The 19,602-nt window shown below is 46.5% G+C and overlaps 3 protein-coding genes across 17 annotated transcripts in view; 2 read left to right on the top strand and 1 right to left on the bottom strand.

Annotated features, from left to right (window-relative positions):
- The window catches only part of LOC308589027 (uncharacterized protein), a 159,142-nt gene extending 155,450 nt beyond the window's left edge, over positions 1-3,692 (top strand). For all 10 annotated transcript variants that reach the window (XR_014009016.1, XR_014009017.1, XR_014009018.1 and 7 more), the window contains 2 exons: positions 1,979-2,026; positions 3,567-3,692. The gene's annotated coding sequence lies outside the window, so the exon portion shown is untranslated. The remainder of the gene's footprint in view (positions 1-1,978; positions 2,027-3,566) is intronic.
- OTC (ornithine transcarbamylase) overlaps positions 1-12,533 on the bottom strand; it is a gene marked incomplete at its 3' end in the record, with an annotated part of 28,265 nt that extends 15,732 nt beyond the window's left edge. For 2 of the 4 annotated variants that reach the window (XM_081197812.1, XM_081197810.1), the window contains exons 1-3: positions 11,578-12,533; positions 3,537-3,684; positions 1,909-1,990 (exon numbers count right to left, since the gene is read on the bottom strand). In XM_081197812.1, the coding sequence (XP_081053938.1) occupies positions 1,909-1,990; positions 3,537-3,684; positions 11,578-11,654 (307 nt within the window). In that variant the 5' untranslated portion in view covers positions 11,655-12,533. The remainder of the gene's footprint in view (positions 1-1,908; positions 1,991-3,536; positions 3,685-11,577) is intronic. The other 2 variants (XM_081197813.1, XM_081197811.1) reach the window with 1 other exon arrangement.
- Positions 12,534-13,009: 476 nt separating this feature from the next.
- The window catches only part of RPGR (retinitis pigmentosa GTPase regulator), a 41,284-nt gene continuing 34,691 nt past the window's right edge, over positions 13,010-19,602 (top strand). The window contains exons 1-4 of one of the 3 annotated variants that reach the window (XM_081197775.1): positions 13,010-13,390; positions 15,582-15,707; positions 17,600-17,692; positions 18,753-18,815. In XM_081197775.1, the coding sequence (XP_081053901.1) occupies positions 13,216-13,390; positions 15,582-15,707; positions 17,600-17,692; positions 18,753-18,815 (457 nt within the window). In that variant the 5' untranslated portion in view covers positions 13,010-13,215. Of the gene's footprint in view, positions 13,391-13,521; positions 13,654-15,581; positions 15,708-17,599; positions 17,693-18,752; positions 18,816-19,602 lie in introns of those variants that run through there. The other 2 variants (XM_081197777.1, XM_081197776.1) reach the window with 2 other exon arrangements.

The raw sequence follows: 19,602 nt of genomic DNA, 5'->3' as shown, positions 1-19,602 counted from the left end.
CTGTATTTTGGAGTTTTATAATTTAGGAAGACTTTGGAAGAACTGGTTGACAAGACAGTTGCTGACATATGAGTGGATTTTATTTGCTGCTATTCTGGGCTCCTGGTGCATAATAGAGTTGGCCAGGATGCCAGAAGGGATACAATTTATGAGCTTTCTCCATTATCTGCACAGCAGGGGGTGTTCAATCAACAGTGCAAAGGCTGAGCTGAAGCATTCCCTGCTGGTTACCTGCTTTCAGCAATAGGGGTCGCTGTTTGGTAGTACCCGATTGGTTAGCTGTCAGATTCTAGAGCTCCCTATTGGTGGCTCTTAGGTAATTCACAAAATACAGAGTCCATTCATAAAACACAGTGTTCATTCATAAAGCAGTAACATAAATCTCCATTGCTACATATTGGGTGTATATTTCAGCGGTTGAATGTATAGGTTTATGGCCATGCTGTAGTTTAGTGCTTATGCAACTGTGAATAAAAGGTGGCTGGGCTCATTGTCTCGGGGTTTGGGGGGAAGAGGTGACAAAACTGATTTCCAATAAGTGCCCCCCTGTATTTCCATAATAAGTCCTTGAGTCTGTACTCTGAATGGTGACACCAGGGACCTAGAAGGTGCAAGGCTTGTCAGTCCAACTCCTGCACAGTCTCATCAGGGCTGACCTTAAGGCAGTTGGAGCAATTGGGCTAAGTTGGGCCCCGTGGACCGCTCCTAAGGGCCCCCCCACACACCAGGGCAATATAGATGGACTTTATTTATATATGTAAGATTTTGCAGACTTTGGCTGTGAACTGGGGTCCTACAAAAAAAATAAATTCAAGTTGCGCCCCACAGCTTCAAATTGGGCCCCAAGGCTAGCCCTGAGTCTCATAGTTGCTGGGTCTGAGCTGCCCTGCCCTCGCATGAAGTCTTGGGTTTGCAATTTTGGGAGAGGTGAGACTGCCCACTGGGGAGTGGGAGGGCTGGCAAAGCCCCCTAGATTTAGAGGCCCTAGGCTTCAGCCTACTTAGCCTATACATAAATCCGGCACTGGGTCAAGGTGGCAGCCACCCCTCTGCCACCGCCATCGCTGCAGCATCAACGTCCCTAACATGTACTGTAGTATTATTTATTTATTTATTTAGCCACACACACACTCCCGGGCCAACCAGATTGGTCGACCCAAGGAGTGACACAGCTGGGGACTCCCTAATGGCACGGGGGCTTGCAGAGGGGAGAGCTTGTGATGAGCCCGCAAAAAGGAAATGGCTTTGGTGGCCAAGTGCTCGGGGGCCACAATTGATTGCTTTTTCAAAATTGCCTGGCAGACTGTTTGAAAGCAGCCCGGGGCCCGCAAGTGGCCCCCGGGCTGGACTTTGGACATGCCTGTCCTAAGCTGAATGTTTTGCAGAATGAAATGTTTATTAAAGCCCCCAAAGAGATAACATTCTGTATACCCAGAGCTTTTTTTCTGGGGGTACACAGGGGTACGTATACCCCTAAACATTTTGTGAATCTTTGTACTTTTTTGTCCATTTCCTATATTGATCTTCCCCGATTTGAACTATAAAATGGTGGTTTTCTTGAGTCAAAATGAGAGTACCCCCTAAACATTATTTTAGAAAAAAGCAGTGTGCATACCCAAACAGTTCCTGACAAAAATGCAATGCTAAGTCTTGTTGGCATAATGCTGGTTGTGTTGTGCCCATTATTTTCTGTTATAAATTCCATTTTGACTTGATTTTAATGGTCAACTAGATGGCTCAACTACTAATGGCTAAGTAACAACTTTTAAGGAATTTTCAAAGTTCAATTTCATTTTTCTTTTGTGATGTCTTCTTACTTTGAATAATGTTATTTCATCATATGCAGGTAAATAATATACAGTTAATACAGAAGGCTGTATTTACTGTCAAATTCTTGGCTTGTTTTCACCTGTCTCTGTAGATAATCTAGTCCTTGTACTTCTTTTCTCAAAAATCATAGCTAATGATTTTCCTTGCAGCAAAGGCAAATACTGAAAAACAGAAGGAAAAGAACTTGTGACACACTGGTAAGAACAATAAATATTTTTGAACTTTCTGCTTTACACTTGAAAGTAATTTCAAACACTATACCACTTGCAGATGGGTGTGAAGTCCTTTTAGTATATACAGGACAGAATTAGGCTCCATCTCAGTTGTTTGCTTTGTCTACAGTCCTAACCCTATTTGCCTGAGAGTAAGTCCAGTTTAATTCAGTAGGGCTTCTGAATAGAGTTGCACTTTAGGTCCTGGGAACGGCTTCTTCCTAATGGTTAATGTGGCTTAGAGTGGCTTAATTACAACACAGTTGGAGGAGCTGGCCAAATCCTAGAAGTTCTTGCCAAGTTGAAATAAAAACATGTGTAACTATTCAAAATCTGATAAAACCTAAGAATGCAGGTTTGAATTTTGAAAGTATTTAATATTTCACTTTTGTATCTTACTCCATTAGAAAACTGAAATCTTAATACTTGTTTCAGTCTAAGGCAATTATCCTGTCAATTTGTCACATTGAGGACTTCTGTGCCTTGGAGGTGACCTAGTTACTAGTTTCTTTACTCCCTCTAGTGCTGCTCTGCATGTAGAATTCCACTGATGCTTTACACGCCCTGTCTCCGCCAATATGCTGAGAGCTGACCTGGCATGTAAACTGCATATGTGCATTCACATTCACACACGACACAGACTCAATTGCGCCTCCCCCAACTGGGAATGCTGCTGTGTGTGTGTGTGTGTGTGTGTGTGTGTGTGCGCGTGTGTGTGTGTGTGTGTGTGACGGGGGAGGGGGATATAAATGTGATTCCCCTACCCCAGATAATTGTGAGGTAGGAGAATATGCCAAAGATTTTTTCCGTCATCATTTCAGTTCTGGTTAGATTTATATTTCTAGAATATGGTAAGCTTTCTTTTTCTTTCTTTTTAACATTGAAAGCCCAAACAATTTCTCAAACACAACCCTTCTAAACCTTGCAGGTGGAGGGTAGGAATCTTCATTTCACTTTGAAGATCACATTGTCTACTTTTCCCATGGGTAGGCAAACTAAGGCCCGGGGACCTGATCCTGCCCAATCGCCTTCTATATCCGGCCCGCGGATGGACCAGGAATCAGCGTGTTTTTACATGAGTAGAATGTGTGCTTTTATTTAAAATGCATCTCTGGGTTATTTGTGGGGCATAGGAATTCGTTCATCCCCCCCCCAAATAAAACATACTCCGGCCCCCCACAAGGTCTGAGGGACAGTGGACCGGCCCCCTGCTGAAAAAGTTTGCTGACCCCTGACTTTTCTTGTCCTCTCCTTCCCACCATCAAGGATTCAAATCCCAAACTAGGCAGCACCCACATTTGTGTTTTAAAACACAGCTAGGTGGTTCTTTTTATAAATCCGGATTGAAGCTGAATTCAGGGAAAACACATAAAAACACAGTATTTCCTAAGAAACCAGAAGGCAGATACATGATAGCTATGGATTGTGGCTAAGGTAATGTGTACAACTAAAAAGACATGGGGGTAAGAGAATTCATACTGCAAATGTTACATACCTCTCCTTTACATTTGATTCTTTCCTTCAGATCTGCTGCCACCCACAACAAATATTTGATGTCTTCAGCTGAATAATTTTGCAGTGTCAGAAGGTCCTGGCCTTTCAACTGGGTGGGAGTTTTAGTAGGTTGTGGCCCATGCCTGTATCTCCAAGGGAAATGACAAAAGAAGTTCAACTACCTCATAATTCAGAATTTTGTATTCTGAAATAACCACTGTCAAGTTGTGGTCCCAGATTATTGGCTCAAAGGCACAATGCTCTACAAATGCATGGCACCAGGATACAAGTGAACAGTTGAATAAATAATCAAGAAAAATAAAATAATTTGTTGTTCTTCAGTATTATATATATGCATATTGCTACTATGGAAACGTTTGAAGAATTACACTTGGGAAAACCACTGCTGATGTGTGCATGGGGTAGGGGGAGATTCTGCCTCTGTTTGCACTATGTGGCACTGTCACTACTTTTACCATGAGTGGCTGGGGAAACTCAGCCAGATGGGCGGGGAATAAATAAATTATTATTATTATCATCATTATCATCATCATCATCATTATTATTATTATTATTGTCAGAGCTGCTTGAAGATCCTAGCTCACAGAGGATCACGCTAGCCAGCGATCATTAAGTAAAAGTCTTTATTGAATTACAGTTTCCATTCTCACGCTGCTGCGCGCAAACTCTACGTCTAGTAGCTAGATCGGCGAAGCTCCGTCTGAGTCTCCGCCCCGTGTGCACCAACTTAATATCCTAGCCTTGCTCCACCTTTTCCGCCTGACTGTCCTCCTCTGGGTCCCTCTACCCCCCGGGGCTTCTTCCTTCCGGGATTCTTCTGACGCTGACCCGGACCCTCCTGCCTCCTTGCGCCGGGCTTTAGGACCTGGTTCCCTTTCGGGGCTGCTTACTGCGCCGCTTTCCTCTGCATTTGAACTTGGCGCGCGCGCCCAACCTTCCACTTTCCTCTTAACCGTTTCTTCGCTCCCCGATGGAGGCGTGGCCACTCCTGACTCATGCCCTCCCTCCTGTGGTGAGCTGCTAGCGCTTCCCTCCTGGCTCCCTTTCTCTTCCCTGCTCCCTGGCGGTGACGCTGGTCCCGATTTCCAGCTGCTCCCCCCTGAGTCCCCTCTGGCTCTACCTTCCTGGGGTGCCCCCCTAGACTCCCCCCTTGCCCTGGCCACTGGTGCTCCTTTCTGTGAATCCTCTGATTCACTGGAAAGACTGGGAGATCTCGGGTCGTCGTCATCACTCATCTTTTCTTCTGCCTCCTCCCCTTCGCTCTCTGTCTCCTCCCTTGCCCGTGCCTCTGCTCCTAAACCCCTGACATCCATCCCCCCCTCGAAGCCCCCCAGTCCCCCCTCCCCTCCTTCCGGTGCTGGAGCTGGGGGCTGCTGTTGCAAAGGGACGAACGTCGGATATCGGTCGCTTCCCGTGGCGGGCCTCCATCTGAACTCTTCCGGGACTTCCTCCCTGCTCTCGTCGACGACGGTCACCTCCGCTTCCATCTCTGTGCCGCCGTGCTCGAAACCAGGGTCGTCCCCGAAAATGTCCATGTCCGTCTCTCCCTCACTTCCTCCTGGCGGCGTTGCTCGTCCTGAGCAGTCCAGCCACTTTCTGCGGAACTGCTCCTCTGGCCTATCGTCCCACCAATACGAGGGTTCTGAGACAGATCCCGAGGGTGACCCCTCCGGGGAACGGACGTCTCGCGTTGGTTCCTCGTCCGAGTCGAACCCCCGGAACGTGCTGGCCGAAAGCGTGGGTGTGAAAAGCCAGTCGTCGAAAAAGTCTGCTGGCATAGGTCTATGTGGGAAGAGGGCATGAAACTCGTCTTTGAGCAGAGGTTCGTCTAAGGCGTATCCCGGCACCCAGCTGTTCGCACTGGCCGGGGTGCCCTCCTTGGCGAGAAAGTATTCTACCCCCTCTTCCCCCCATCTGGAGTCCAAAATCTCCGTGACTTCGTTGATGCGTTCCTTCTGTGCCGCTCCCGCGTGTCCTGTTCTGTCTCTGGCCGGACTCGGCGCCGTTCCGGGTTCCTGGAACCTGTGCGGTGCCTTGTAGGGAGTGAGCACCGATCTGTGGAATACCGGATGCATTCTGGAACCCTCCGGAAGTGCCAGTCTGAAAGCTACCGGGTTGACCTGCTCTTCGACTTGGTAGGGCCCCAGTTGTTTATGCCCTAGTTTCTTCTTGGCCAACGACCTGGCCGGCACTGCGTGGGCCGCTAACCAAACCCAGTCTCCCACGTGGAGCTCTTCTCCAACCCTTCTGTGCTTGTCTGCTTGTACCTTGTATGCGTGCTTGGCCAGCTCCAGGTGGCGCCTCAGCTGATCGTGGACTTCCTGCAGCTCCGACGCGAACGCATCTGCTGTCTGCGGCTCCCCCTCCCCCATTCTTTCCAGTCCCGGGAAGGTTCTGGGGTGCCTCCCGTTGTTGGCGAAGAACGGCGTGACCCCCGTGGATACGTGCTTCGTGTTGTTGTAGGCGAACTCTGCAAGCGGCAGGTAATCCACCCACGTCGCAGGCTGTTGATTTGCATAACATCTCAGGTACTGCTGCATGATGGCATTGACCCGCTCCGCTTGCCCGTTGGTCTGCGGGTGTCTCGCCGACGCCAGGTTGATCTTGACGTTCAGGAAGCCCATCAGCTTCTGCCAGAAGTTCGAGATGAACTGCCGCCCGCGGTCGGACAGAATAGACCGTGGCAGACCGTGAACCTTGAACACGTGGTCTATGAACAGTTTGGCGGTTTGCTCCGCCGTGGCCACCTTAGCACACGGAATGAAATGCGCCATCTTGGAAAACAGGTCCACCACCACCAGCACTGCCGTCTTGCCCCTTGAGCTGGGCAGATCCGTGACAAAGTCCAGGGCCACCCTTTCCCAAGGTTCTACCGGAGTTTGCAGCGGCTCCAACAGTCCGGCCGGCGGTTTGTGCACTGGTTTGGCCCTCTGGCAGGTGTCACACCTCGCCACGTAGTCTGCGACCTCCCCTCTCATTCCAGGCCACCAGAAATCCCTGGCTACTAATTCCACCGTCTTCTCCTTGCCAAAGTGCCCGGCCGTGGGCGCGTCGTGCAGCTGCTGCAGCACCTTGGCTCGAAGTTCGTCTCCCGGCACGTAGATGGCCCCTTTACGGATGAGCAATCCATCTCTTAGCTGGAAACCGTCGGCCGCTGCCTTGCCCCTTTGCACCTCTGTCATCTTGGCTTGTGCGAAGGAGTCCCCCTGCAACGCTCGCCGTACCGCCTCTAGGTCCACGGTCGCCGCGGCGCACGCCCACACTGTCGGTGCGAAGATGTGCATGGCGGCCGCTGGTGTTGCGTCCTCCAGATACTGTGGCTTACGGGAGAGAGCGTCTGCCATGATGTTGGTGTCCCCCGGGACATACTCTATTCGGAAGTCGAAGTTCGCAAAGAACTCAGCCCAACGTATCTGCCTCTGGTTCAGGAACTGTGCCGTGCGCCAGTGCTCTAGATTCTTGTGGTCCGTGCAAACCTGCACCGTGTGCTTGGCGCCGATCAGAAAGTGCCTCCACGCCTTGAACGCTGCATGAATTGCCAGCAACTCCCTGTCCCATATGGTGTAGTTCTGCTCGGACTTGCTGAGCTTCCTGGAGTAAAACGCTCCCGGTCGCCACACCCCCTGCGGGTCTTTCTGCAGCAGGACCGCCCCCACGGCTCTGTCCGAAGCGTCTGTCTCCACCCTCATCGGCTTGCTGGGGTTGACATGAAGCAGCTGCTCTTCCGACGCGAAGAGACGCTTGAGTGCCTGAAAGGACTGCTCCGCCTGCTCTGTCCAAATGAACTTCTTTTTCTTGGAGCTAAGCGTGTCAGTGATGGCCGCCGTCTGCATCGCGAAGCCCTTGATAAACTTGCGATAGAAGTTCGCAAAGCCGACAAACCGTTGGACCTCCTTCCGGTTGCGCGGGCTCTTCCAATCCAACACCGCTCGAACCTTGGCGCTGTCCATGGCGAGCCCCTTGTCAGACAGCTTGTAGCCCAGAAAATCCACCTCCGTCACGTCAAATTGGCACTTCTCCAGCTTGGCGTAGAGCCTATGTTGCTTTAGCCTGCTCAGCACTTCCTTGACGTGCTTGTCATGCTCCTGCTGCGACTCCGAAAAGATCAGGATGTCATCTAAGAAACAGACGCACGTCTTGTAGAGCAGTCCCGCCAACACGTGATGCATAAATGCTTGAAAAACGTGGGAGCCGTTTTGCAATCCAAAAGGCATAACTCTATATTCGTAGGTCCCCAGGGGCGTGAACATGGCTGTCTTCCACTCATCACCCTCCCGCATGCGAATGAGGTTGTACGCCCCCCGCAGGTCCAACTTGGTGAACACTCTGCCCTTCCGTACCTTCGCGAGGAGGTCGTCAATTCGGGGCATGGGGAAGTCCGATGGCCTAGTCACACTGTTCAAAATCCTGTAATCCACTACGAGTCTCTTTTGGGGCGTGTCCCGCTTCTTAACAAAGAATACGGGACTGCCCCCCACTGCCTTGGACTCCCGGATGAAGCCGCGCTGCAAATTATGATCAATGAACTCCTTGAGTTCTTGCAGTTCGTCCTCTGACATGGAATACAGTTTCCCTTTAGGCAGCGCCGCCCCCGGCAGCAGGTCAATTTTGCAGTCATATGGTCTGTGAGGGGGTAGCCTGTCTGCCTCCTTCTCGCAGAAAACTTCCAAAAATTCTGCGTACTTGTGGGGAATCGCTTGCAGCGTGCCTAGCAGCAGCTGTGACTCCTCTTCCTCTCCTTCCTGCCTGGGCACTATGCAGTGTTCAGCACAAAAGGAAGAGCCGAAGGTCAGCTGCCTCAGGTACCAAGCCATCGTTGGGCTGTGCTTGTCCAGCCAACTCATGCCCAATACAACGGGCGTGTCAGATAGTTGAGTAACGTTGAAGCTGATGATTTCTCTGTGATTCCCAAGTCGCATCACCATTGGTGGCGTCTGCTTCACCACTTGCCCCCCGAGCAGCTCCCTGCCATCCACCGTGACAACCTGCAGGGGCAGTGTGGCCGGCAGCAACTGCACAGCGTGCCTGTCGACAAAGTCCTGTCCTATAAAGTCCGCATTGCTGCCTGAGTCGATGGTGATTGGCACATCTATGGTGATTCCATTGGGCAGCTGGAGAGATGCTGTGAGCCTCACTACTGGTTTGGGCGGGAGGGGGTTCACGGGCTGTAAAATCTCTGGGGACTGCGTCACTAACACGTCTGGCTGGGCCCCAGTGCCTCTTCCTCCAGCCAGACATCGTCGTTTCCCTGCTGTGGTCCTGCTTGCTGCGTTGCTGCAGTCACCATTGCCGAGGCTGCAGTGAGCTTGTGGGGCCTCTGGGGACACTCTTTTGCCATATGCCCTGGTTCCTCACAGACGTAACACTTCCTGTTCCCTCTAGGAGGCTTCGCTTTCACTGCTGCCGGTGCTAGGGCTCTGGTTGCTGACTGAGCCCTTGCACCTCCAACCTCCATAGGTTCGGCTCCTCCTCCTGGCGGAGGCGTGGATTGCGCCCGCGCTGCTTCTCTGTGAAGGAAGGAGGGGCCCCCGGCTGGTTCGCGCCCTCCACGCCCTTCTTCCCTGCTCCACGGACGTCCTTCCAGCCTCACCCCCACTGCCAGTGCCCTCTGAACGACCTCCTGGGTGGTTCGGGGTCTCTCCCCCCTCGCGATCTCATCTTTAATCGAGTTGTGCAGCCCTTCCCAAAAGAGGTCTCTTACCGGAGCCGAATCTCTGTCCCATTCCAGGGCACTGACCAAGGCGAAAAAGCGGGCATGATACTGCCTGACGCTGGCCCTCCCTTGTCTCAGCCCATGCACCTCCTTCCGTGCAAGATCCACGTCAATACTTGATAAAAAGCACCCATCCATCGCTTTAATAAAGGCATCCGCATTCTGGAGCGCCGGATCCTTATCTCTCCATAAATTGCGTAGCCATGCTTTCGCATCCCCATGCAGATGGGACATGATGAACCCCACTCTCTCTTGTTCATCTCTAAAGTCTTTATGCAGCAGTTGCAGTGCGCACAGTACGTCGGCTCTAAAGTTGGGATACTGTTGCAGGTTCCCATCGAAGTGAGAGACTAGCCCGCCTGTCCGTCTCGCCAACCCAATTCCCTCCTGCCGGGGTGTCTGCTTTGTCAGCACGTCTAACCTGACCTGGAGATCCCTGCAGGCGGCAGCTGCCTCCTCCTCTCTCTTCCTGGATGCGAGAACCTCGGCGTTCAATTGTGCCACTGCTTTTCTGAGGTCCTCTATCTGCTGCTCAGCCGTCATGTCGTCTGCCGTTCGTGAGCTCGCTAGTAGGCACCTGTTTCTCTCCCCTCCTCGAGGCTGTAGATGCCCACAATGATGAGACGGAGCTTACTGTCAGAGCTGCTTGAAGATCCTAGCTCACAGAGGATCACGCTAGCCAGCGATCATTAAGTAAAAGTCTTTATTGAATTACAGTTTCCATTCTCACGCTGCTGCGCGCAAACTCTACGTCTAGTAGCTAGATCGGCGAAGCTCCGTCTGAGTCTCCGCCCCGTGTGCACCAACTTAATATCCTAGCCTTGCTCCACCTTTTCCGCCTGACTGTCCTCCTCTGGGTCCCTCTACCCCCCGGGGCTTCTTCCTTCCGGGATTCTTCTGACGCTGACCCGGACCCTCCTGCCTCCTTGCGCCGGGCTTTAGGACCTGGTTCCCTTTCGGGGCTGCTTACTGCGCCGCTTTCCTCTGCATTTGAACTTGGCGCGCGCGCCCAACCTTCCACTTTCCTCTTAACCGTTTCTTCGCTCCCCGATGGAGGCGTGGCCACTCCTGACTCATGCCCTCCCTCCTGTGGTGAGCTGCTAGCGCTTCCCTCCTGGCTCCCTTTCTCTTCCCTGCTCCCTGGCGGTGACGCTGGTCCCGATTTCCAGCTGCTCCCCCCTGAGTCCCCTCTGGCTCTACCTTCCTGGGGTGCCCCCCTAGACTCCCCCCTTGCCCTGGCCACTGGTGCTCCTTTCTGTGAATCCTCTGATTCACTGGAAAGACTGGGAGATCTCGGGTCGTCGTCATCACTCATCTTTTCTTCTGCCTCCTCCCCTTCGCTCTCTGTCTCCTCCCTTGCCCGTGCCTCTGCTCCTAAACCCCTGACAATTATTATTATTATTATTATTATTATTATTATTACCATCACTATCCCTACACCCCCACTCCCCTTATCAGAACAAATGGTGTTGTGTTTATATATTAATAATGGGACTGTAAGTCATTTGAAAATTATTGTTCCCTTTATTTATATGCTTCCATTAAAATTACCAAAATAATAATAACAATTTCCCGGTGTTCTACAATGCACATTCCAATAATAAACAAAAAAAGATCAGTATGCTCACAACATTTGCTTTCATACATCCACATCCACACACCCCAGTAGTCACACAATATCCATTAGTTTTTCCATATCTGCAATAGCTAGGGATTTGAACAATGCCATTCAGATACTGTGGTCATATCAGGAGCCTTCCTAGTTCCTAGTATTCTGTCAGTATTTAACAAAACAAGTGAAAACAACAAAAAACATTTAACAAAATAATAAATGATTCCAGTTTATTCTTTATAAAGTTATGGTGCCATCAGGGCAGGACTTTGAAACAGAAGTCCAGAGCCCCACTCAGCAGGATGTGCAACAGATATTTCTAAGGGTGCTCACTCCCACCCCAACGAAAAGAAGCCTTCACATGATCACAGCTATTCCAGAGAGAGTCAGAGCTACTGATAAATAATAGAATACAATTCTATTGGGTTTGAAATAAGCATGCAAATTTATTTCAAGTATATGAAATTGTCAGACAACATCTGCAAACAAAAAACAGTGATGGTAATTGCTCTGACATAATCAATTTTCCTATATAATTTCTTTGCTTTAGTTTCTTGGTTTATGAATGAATGCTGCTAAGCAACAGAGACAGATTATGATTTGCCTATATCAGCAGTCTTGTAGTTGCTAAAAACTGGAGTAGACAGCCCAGGATGTTCCACCAGCTCTGTTGTTGTGTGGCATTTAAACACTTACCGAATACATTGCACCAGATGCTTGCTGATCTTGCTTGCATTCCCAACATTGAACAGGGACCGAACATTAAACAGCATATTTACCAAATGCTAAGATATAGTTATAGTCACCTTGTTAAACTTAGGTGAAATAGTGAATGCATTCAGTGAAACAGCAAAGGTAAAACTATCACGAGACAGTGCTATCTCTAGCAGTTGTGAGATCTGCTCAGGAATTCACGGTATGTAATCTTATGCAAATACTATGGATAAGTGTCATTAGGAGAGTTGCGAAACCCATGGGTTTTGTCCTTAAACACACAGCAAAATCTACAGCCCAGTCGAGGCATTTACTAGGCTGCCAAAGGTCTTCTCATGGGCCACTCCCTCCTCTCCACCACAGAGAGACCTACATGTGATGCCAGGTATTCAGTACAGACACCAAGTCTTACAGGTGTGATGGACTTGCTCCACACAGACTCATAGCCTTACAGAAACCCAATTCATGCAGTCTTCTTTCCTCTCTCCTATTTATGGGGGATAACTATTATATGAATTAGGCATTTATTTATTTTTTAGATTTTTATTTATATGGAAAAAATATACATCAAAAAGAAAGCAAATTGAGGAACTATTCCATGTTTCTAAAAGGCTGACATTCAATAGGTGCAGCTTCTTTCATAGTTAAAGATAGATATATTTAGCCTGGGGGTAGGACTAGAGGACCCTGGGGATCCCTTCCAACTCTATGAATCTGTGAGTCCTCGATTTCCAACAGTTGGCCAAAGAAAGTCAATGTTACACAGTGCTTCGGACTAAGGAGACTTTGCCCAATTCCTGCTAACCCTTGAAACTCGCCGGGTGACTCTGGGCCATTCACTCCTGGGAGTTCCTGCACCTCTTTTTCTAGGGAAAAAAAGCGCTGGTTGTGAGGATAACATTGGCACAGCGAACAATGATCTAACGGGAGGTGTTGTTGTTGTTTAGTCGTTTAGTCGTGTCCGACTCTTCGTGACCCCATGGACCAGAGCACGCCAGGCACTCCTGTCTTTCACTGCCTCCCGCAGTTTGGTCAAACTCATGCTGGAAGCTTTGAGAACACTGTCCAACCATCTCGTCCTCTGTCGTCCCCTTCTCCTTGTGCCCTCCATCTTTCCCAACATCAGGGTCTTTTCCAGGGAGTCTTCTCTTCTCATGAGGTGGCCAAAGTGTTGGAGTCTCAGCTTCAGGATCTGTCCTTCCAGTGAGCACTCAGGGCTGATTTCCTTCAGAATGGAGAGGTTTGATCTTCTTGCAGTCCATGGGACTCTCAAGAGTCTCCTCCAGCACCATAATTCAAAGGCATCAATTCTTCGGCGATCAGCCTTCTTTATGGTCCAGCTCTCACTTCCATACATCACTACTGGGAAAACCATAGCTTTAACTATACGGACCTTTTACTATACGGGAGGTAGAAACGTGTAATAAATGAAATGCCCTTGGAAAGTTTCCAAGTGGGAATGCCCCCTGTTCTCGGTGCCCACCATTTTGCAATGCACATGGAGGAGTCTTGCTAATTGCTATTGAACTATTCAGGCGGTAACTTTCGTAAAAGCAATATTTTGAGGAGGGTTTTTTGTTCCTTTGTTTTTTAAAAAGAAAACCTCTATGGTACTTGGAGATGACGCTCTACCCCGGCTTGCGGCGACTCTCTATGGCCGCTGCTCTAGCGGCCTCCGTTGCTAGTGGCAGGCGGTTTGTTTACTTCCGGGATCCAGGCTGCTCGCGCTTCCTTCTGTCTCCTAGGCGCCTCCCCCTCGAGCCTGTCATGGGGGAGGCCGAGGAGCAGGTGCCCGGTGAGTCCCAGTCCCGTCCCCCCCTCGTCTCGGGAAGCTAGTTGGTTGGTGCCGGCGCCCCTCGCCTGCTTCTGTCGTCATCGGCGGGCCCCGCGAGGCGAGCGCGCGCCAGCTTCCCCGCCGCCTCTTGTTGTTTTTCTCTACTCTCCCCCCACTTTGCTCCTTATTTCCTCCGTATTGCATGGTAGAGGCAGGGAGAAGTAGGGAATTTGCTTCAGACTCAGGAGAGTTTGAACCATTTCCTAGCCCGTGCTTGCTCAGAAGTAAGTCCCATTTACTTCAGGGACTTATTTGCAAGTAAGTAAAACGCCCTCAATGTTTTCAGCCCCATTATGCAGAGTGGCACATTGTATTTCAGGGCGTTATTTTTAGGCCACATGTTTCATTCCAGATGAGTAAGGAAAATGGTTAAAAGGTCAGATATAGGGCCTGTCACACACTTCTTCATGTAGTGTACACTGGTACCTTGGGTTACATATGCCTCAGGTTACATATGCTTCAGGTTACAGACTCCACTAACCCAGAAATAGTGCTTCAGGTTAAGAACTTTACTTCAGGATAAGAACAGAAATCGTGCTCTGGCGGCAGCAGGAGGCCCCATTAGCTAAAGTGGTGCCTTAGGTTAAGAACAGTTTCAGGTTATGTACTTAACCTGAGGTACCATTGTATACTCAAACTCGGAACTCGCTCCCACAGCAGGCAGTGTGACTTGGAAGGCTTTTTAAAAAAGAAAGAATTGGACACATTCAAGGAGGATATGTCTATTCATGGCTACTAGCCAGAATGACTAGGCTCTGTTTCCATGGTTGGAGGCAATATGCATCTGAATACCAGTTACTGGAAACTGCAGAAGGGGAGAGTGCTCTTCTGCCTGGGTCCTGCCTGCCAGCTTCCCACAGGCTGGCCATGGTGAGAACAGGACGCTGGATTAGATGGACCATTGGCCTGATCCATCAAGCTCTTAAAATGTTCTTATTTGCAAAGACTCGTTGAATTAAAGTGTTAAAAGTAACTGGTTCCCACTTTTTTTATTTTGGCCTCACCTGCTCCCAGGAGAACTTTTTAACAGAGCAACAGTGGCGTAGCGTGGGGGATGTACGGGGGGCCGGCCGCACCGGGCGCAACATCTGGGGGTTAGGGTTAGGGGGCGCAAATCCACGGGTTAGGGGGCGCAAATTACTTGCCTTGCCCCGGGTGCTGACAACCCACGCTACGCCACTACAGAGCGATACTATTAATGCGCACCCAGAAGTAAATCTCATAAAAGTTCAGTAGGGTTTGCTCTGAGATAACTGTTTAGGATTGCAGCCTTTGTTTGTTTTCTTGCTACTTGTGTTTCCAGTTTGAAATAAGGAATCTCACCTGTACCTAACAGCACTGCTTGTCATATCTGATAAAGTATTTGGACAATTTAATAAAATATTTGTCTCTATATTAGCAGAACTTTGGACACCAAGGGCAGAAAAATAGACCCAAGGATTTTGGAATCTTAAAATACCTGAAGGGCTGTTACGTAGTTGCGTGTTTTCCCCTGTTTCAGCTTGTAGGTTGCAACCAATTGGTTCAAATTACAAGAACATTTTAGATTAAGCATAAGAACTTCCTAACAGCATGAGCTGTTCAGCAGTGGAGCATACTGCTTCTAAAGGTGATACACTCTCCTTTTTTAGAGATTTCTAAGCAGAAGGTGAGTGTGCCATAGCAGTGAATTTCCTGCATCAGGACCAAGCTGAACTAGATTACTTTTGAGGTTTCTTCCAGATGCCATTCTCTTTTTTTATATATATAAAAATTTTTATTGGTTTTTCACAATTTATATAAACACAAACAATACACAATACAAACATACATACACAAAAACAAACATGTATACTTTCATATCCTTTTTTTCTTAAATCTTATTTCACCGACCTCCCCATACCTCCCCTTTCTGCGTTCCAATTCCTAAATTTGTTTCAGCAAATCCTCCCCCTTAATTTTATCTAGTTGTCTAATTATTTCCTTTTCTTCCCTTTTACTTAATCTTTACAGCTGTAATCCACTTACTTTTTATAACCATAACATTTTAGCACTCATTAATTTTACAATATTTCTTACAGATGCCATTCTCTCAGAAAGAATGCTGTTAGGAGTAAAGTATGAAATAGAAATATTTAGTATGAAATATTTAGGCAATTTTTTTCTTTTTTAGAATCAGGTGCTGTATTCACATTTGGAAAAAGCAAATTTGCTGATAATGTGCCTAGCAAGTTTTGGTTTAAAAATGACAAGCCTTTTCACATATCATGCGGAGATGAACATACTTCTGTTGTAACAGGTTAGTGTTTAAGGTTTTTTTTAAATTACTTTCTGTAGCAGCATTTCAGGAAAAACAAGTTAGCATTGTACTAGTATTTTCACAAATTCAAAATATTTATTGTGAAGGTTCCTGTCCTAATCACACTGTGGTAGCAGTTTGAACCCACTTACTTGAGAGTAAGACCTATTGTATCCAGTAGGATATACGTCAAAGAAAGCATGCATTGAATTTCACTATGTAGGGCCAGTCCTGAGGTAGACTTGGATGTTTATACAGAAGTAATGATGTTTGCAAGATGGTAACATGACCTTCCTGTGTTTGTGAAATGGAAGTTTTATTTATTTATATTTTATTGAAGTAGTTTCAATTAAAAGAAATAAACTAATACAGAAAAAGAAGGAAAAGTGAGGGGGAGAAAAAGAACAAAGATATATATAAAAGATATATAGATATACACACACAGACAAAAAAACAACTCAATATAAGATACTCCCATACATTCTTATTTAAATTTATATAGTGTTACTATCCTAATACTTACATAAATGTGAAATGGAAATTTAGGTTTCATGTTGAGATATGTGCCATGAGCTTTGTTTGCATCTCCCTGGTCTAAAAACTTGAAAATGTATCATAAAAAGCTGTTTCTTGATTAATTCAAAATTCAGTCTCTCGGTGATTTACTTTATACATATTTATCCAATATTTTCTGTCATCAAGAGAAGGGAAGCTTCTGAGAGCAGCTTGCAATCTCAAAGAACAATAAGCAATAAAGCAATAATTGTTACTCCTAAAGTAAATTTCACAAGATCCTTGAAATTGTATACTTGGTGATAATACCAAAATTCAGCAGCAACTGGAGCCATGCAGTTTACAAGTCATCATTAATCCAGGACTAGAACTGGCTGAAATATGATGATCAAAGACTTAAAAGCAAGTGCTGATGTTCAAAGATCATCTGAACAATCTCTTTGGGAGACCAGTCCACTGGTATCAATTTTGAAAAATACTTACAGTACAATCCTTAACCTGGATCCACTGGCTGTTAGAGTAAGGTTACCAGATTTTTTTCAATGAATCCGGGGACACTTTTCAGCTTCCCACTAAACAAATGGATTTTGTCAGAGGACTGCTTTGTAAATCCAGGGACTGTCCCCGGGAAATGGGGACGTCTGGTAACCTTATTTAGAGTGGGGTGACTTTATAATTATTGTCAGCCTGGATAGCTCAGTTAGAGCATGGTTCTGATAATGCCAAGGTTGCAAGTTCGATCTCCATATGGGACAGCTGCATATTCCTTCATTGCAGGGGGTTGGCCCAGATGATCATGAGGGTCCCTTTGAACCATTGAAGCCAGCTCCACGGGGCTGTGGGTGCTTGGACACCCTCAATAATATAATTGTGGGGGCTGGGCACCCAAAAAGTCAATGAGAAAAGCCAGGCGGTAGTGGCCCTGCCTCCAAGAGAAAAGCAGTTCAGCTCTGCCCTCTGCAGCCAGCAAGCGAGGCACCATTTCGGGGGGGGGGCGTGTCTGAGTCTGAGACCCTCACCATGGAAAAGAGTGCCTAACTGGCTGCAGAGAGGAGGAGCCACCAGCGCTCCCCTCCACAATGCAGACGTGCAACGTCACACACACATGCCTGCACATAGTGTCTGTGACTTTGCACATCTGCTTTGCTCAGCGGAGACCCACAATCCTGAGGGTGAGATGGCACCCCTGCTTCCAGCTCTACAATATGATTCTGTGTGTTTTTGTAATAATTTGCAGTATACAAAGTGTACATGATTATTATTTGAGCAGGGGAGGATCAATGGCAAAAGGCCAACCAAAGTTATTTCACATTTTTAGAGAACCTTAAAGCAAACTCATTGGTGATCACTCTTTTTTTTTTTTTAAATATATTCTGTAGAAAATGGTAAACTTTACATGTTTGGAAGCAATAACTGGGGTCAACTAGGATTTGGAACAAGGAATACTGTCAACAAACCAACTTGCGTGAAAGGTTAGTCTCACATATGTGGTTTTATAACAGATGCCGTAATTGAAAATGAGCGGAAGAATGAACTCAGTCACTAATACTTATGTGATTCCTAACACCACTACTATAATAGCTCTCACTACATTTGGGATATAGGCACAACTTTCATATGAGAACTTTTAACAGCTATTGCTCTACTTTATTTAAAAGAGAGAGAGAGAGAGAGAGAGAGAAAGGAAAACAAAAGGCTTTTGAGAATTGAAATAACCACAGTTAGAATATAACCACAGACAAAGCCTTTCAACTACGATTTATGAAATAGTAGAAAAAGCTAAAGAAGAAGAAGATACATGCAAGTTTTTTTTAGCAACAAATAAACTTTACAAAGCGAGGGGGGTTTCTTTTGTAGACACTGATAAATTATTTTCATATACATTTTTTATTTAAGGCAAAGAAAAAACTAATATAGCTCTAACTCTTGACAAAATGCATAGCATTTTTATTTCTCCCATCATTTGAAGATTTAAGGTATTTGACAATCCAACGTTTTCTCCTGAAGTATGGAAATAAATCTATTTGAAAATATTCCTTCTTTTATGTTACAAGGCCATCCTAAATAACAGGACATGTGCTGTTTCCTGTGGTTTAAACTAAGATGATGAGGAGTGAAAAATCAATGTTTTGGTTCGTTTCAGGCCAGAAACGCGTAAGCAAAGAGTATCAGCCTTGATTTACTCCCAGGTTAAGTGTGTATAGGACTGCAGCCTTAATGATCCATTATTATTATAAAAATGTCATTGAATTAGAACAGGTTCTATGGGCAAATTTGCAAAATGGAAAAACCGCAGCCAATAATACATTGCAAACTATTGTGTTGGTTGCTCTAGAATGAGTTCAAACCTAATTTCAGTGGCTAATGCGCACCTGTGGGTTCCATGCTGGTAACTTCTAGACTGGAGTATGGAAGGTCTAGCTTTTTGCCATTTTCCCACTTACCACTGATTGGAGGTATGTAAAGTTGGAGCTTAATACATTCAACAATATTTTTTTTAAAAATGGTAACCACTGTCTATTTAATCCTCAGCTTTAAAACCAGAAAAAGTAAAACTAGCTGCTTGCGGGAGAAACCACACCTTGATTTATACAGGTACGTCATCTATATTTGCACATCAAATATCTTATGACCGCTTTCTGTGCACATTATAAGAAATAGTCAGAACCTTAAAAAAAAACCATTATGTGCACCTTTTATATTCAAAAAGACACTTGGTCCATCTGCTGTAAAATGGCCAGATTTGACTGGCTGCACCTTTCCTAAGGCCCGAGACAGCCTTGTCATCTGAAATTCATTAACTAGAAAATTCTGTGACTACATGTCATCTGTATGCAATCATAGTATGTGATCTACATCTAAGTTGTGACCCTCCCTAATCCTCACTGAATAATTTTCAACTATCCTTAATAGAGCTGATTTTTTAAAAACAATATCTTGGATAAGATTTGCTTAGCAGTAGCTAACCTGTTCAGTGTGGTTAACCCAAATAAACCTCTGGTTACATAGATCTTTCTGTGGAGATGGTAATAGCAAGGAAGTCAGCTGTTTTCTTATTGTGAATTCAGGTAGTAAATCTGATGCTGCCATCCTACTGAGATGGAAACATGCAAGGTAAACATCCTGTCGATAAATTCCTGCAAGACATTTATCATCTATAGGAAATTCTCCTTTCCTTATCACGGTAGAATTTAAAGTCTTCAGTAATGTTGTGAAATGAATAATTTTGAAAATATTTGGATCCGATTGCCATTCTTATGTCTTCCCTTGTAAATGATGTACATTTGTCATTAAACATGAATGCATTTTAATCAGGACCAAAGGTGTCAGGTTAAACATGAGAAAGGCACATGTTGTGGTTAATTAATTTAATGCCCGTCAT

This window comes from Podarcis bocagei (assembly GCF_964188305.1).
Source record: "Podarcis bocagei genome assembly, chromosome: 6".
Lineage (NCBI taxonomy): Eukaryota > Metazoa > Chordata > Lepidosauria > Squamata > Lacertidae > Podarcis > Podarcis bocagei.
Note: the sequence above shows the minus strand (reverse complement) of the source record. Positions and strands in the feature narration are given on the sequence as shown.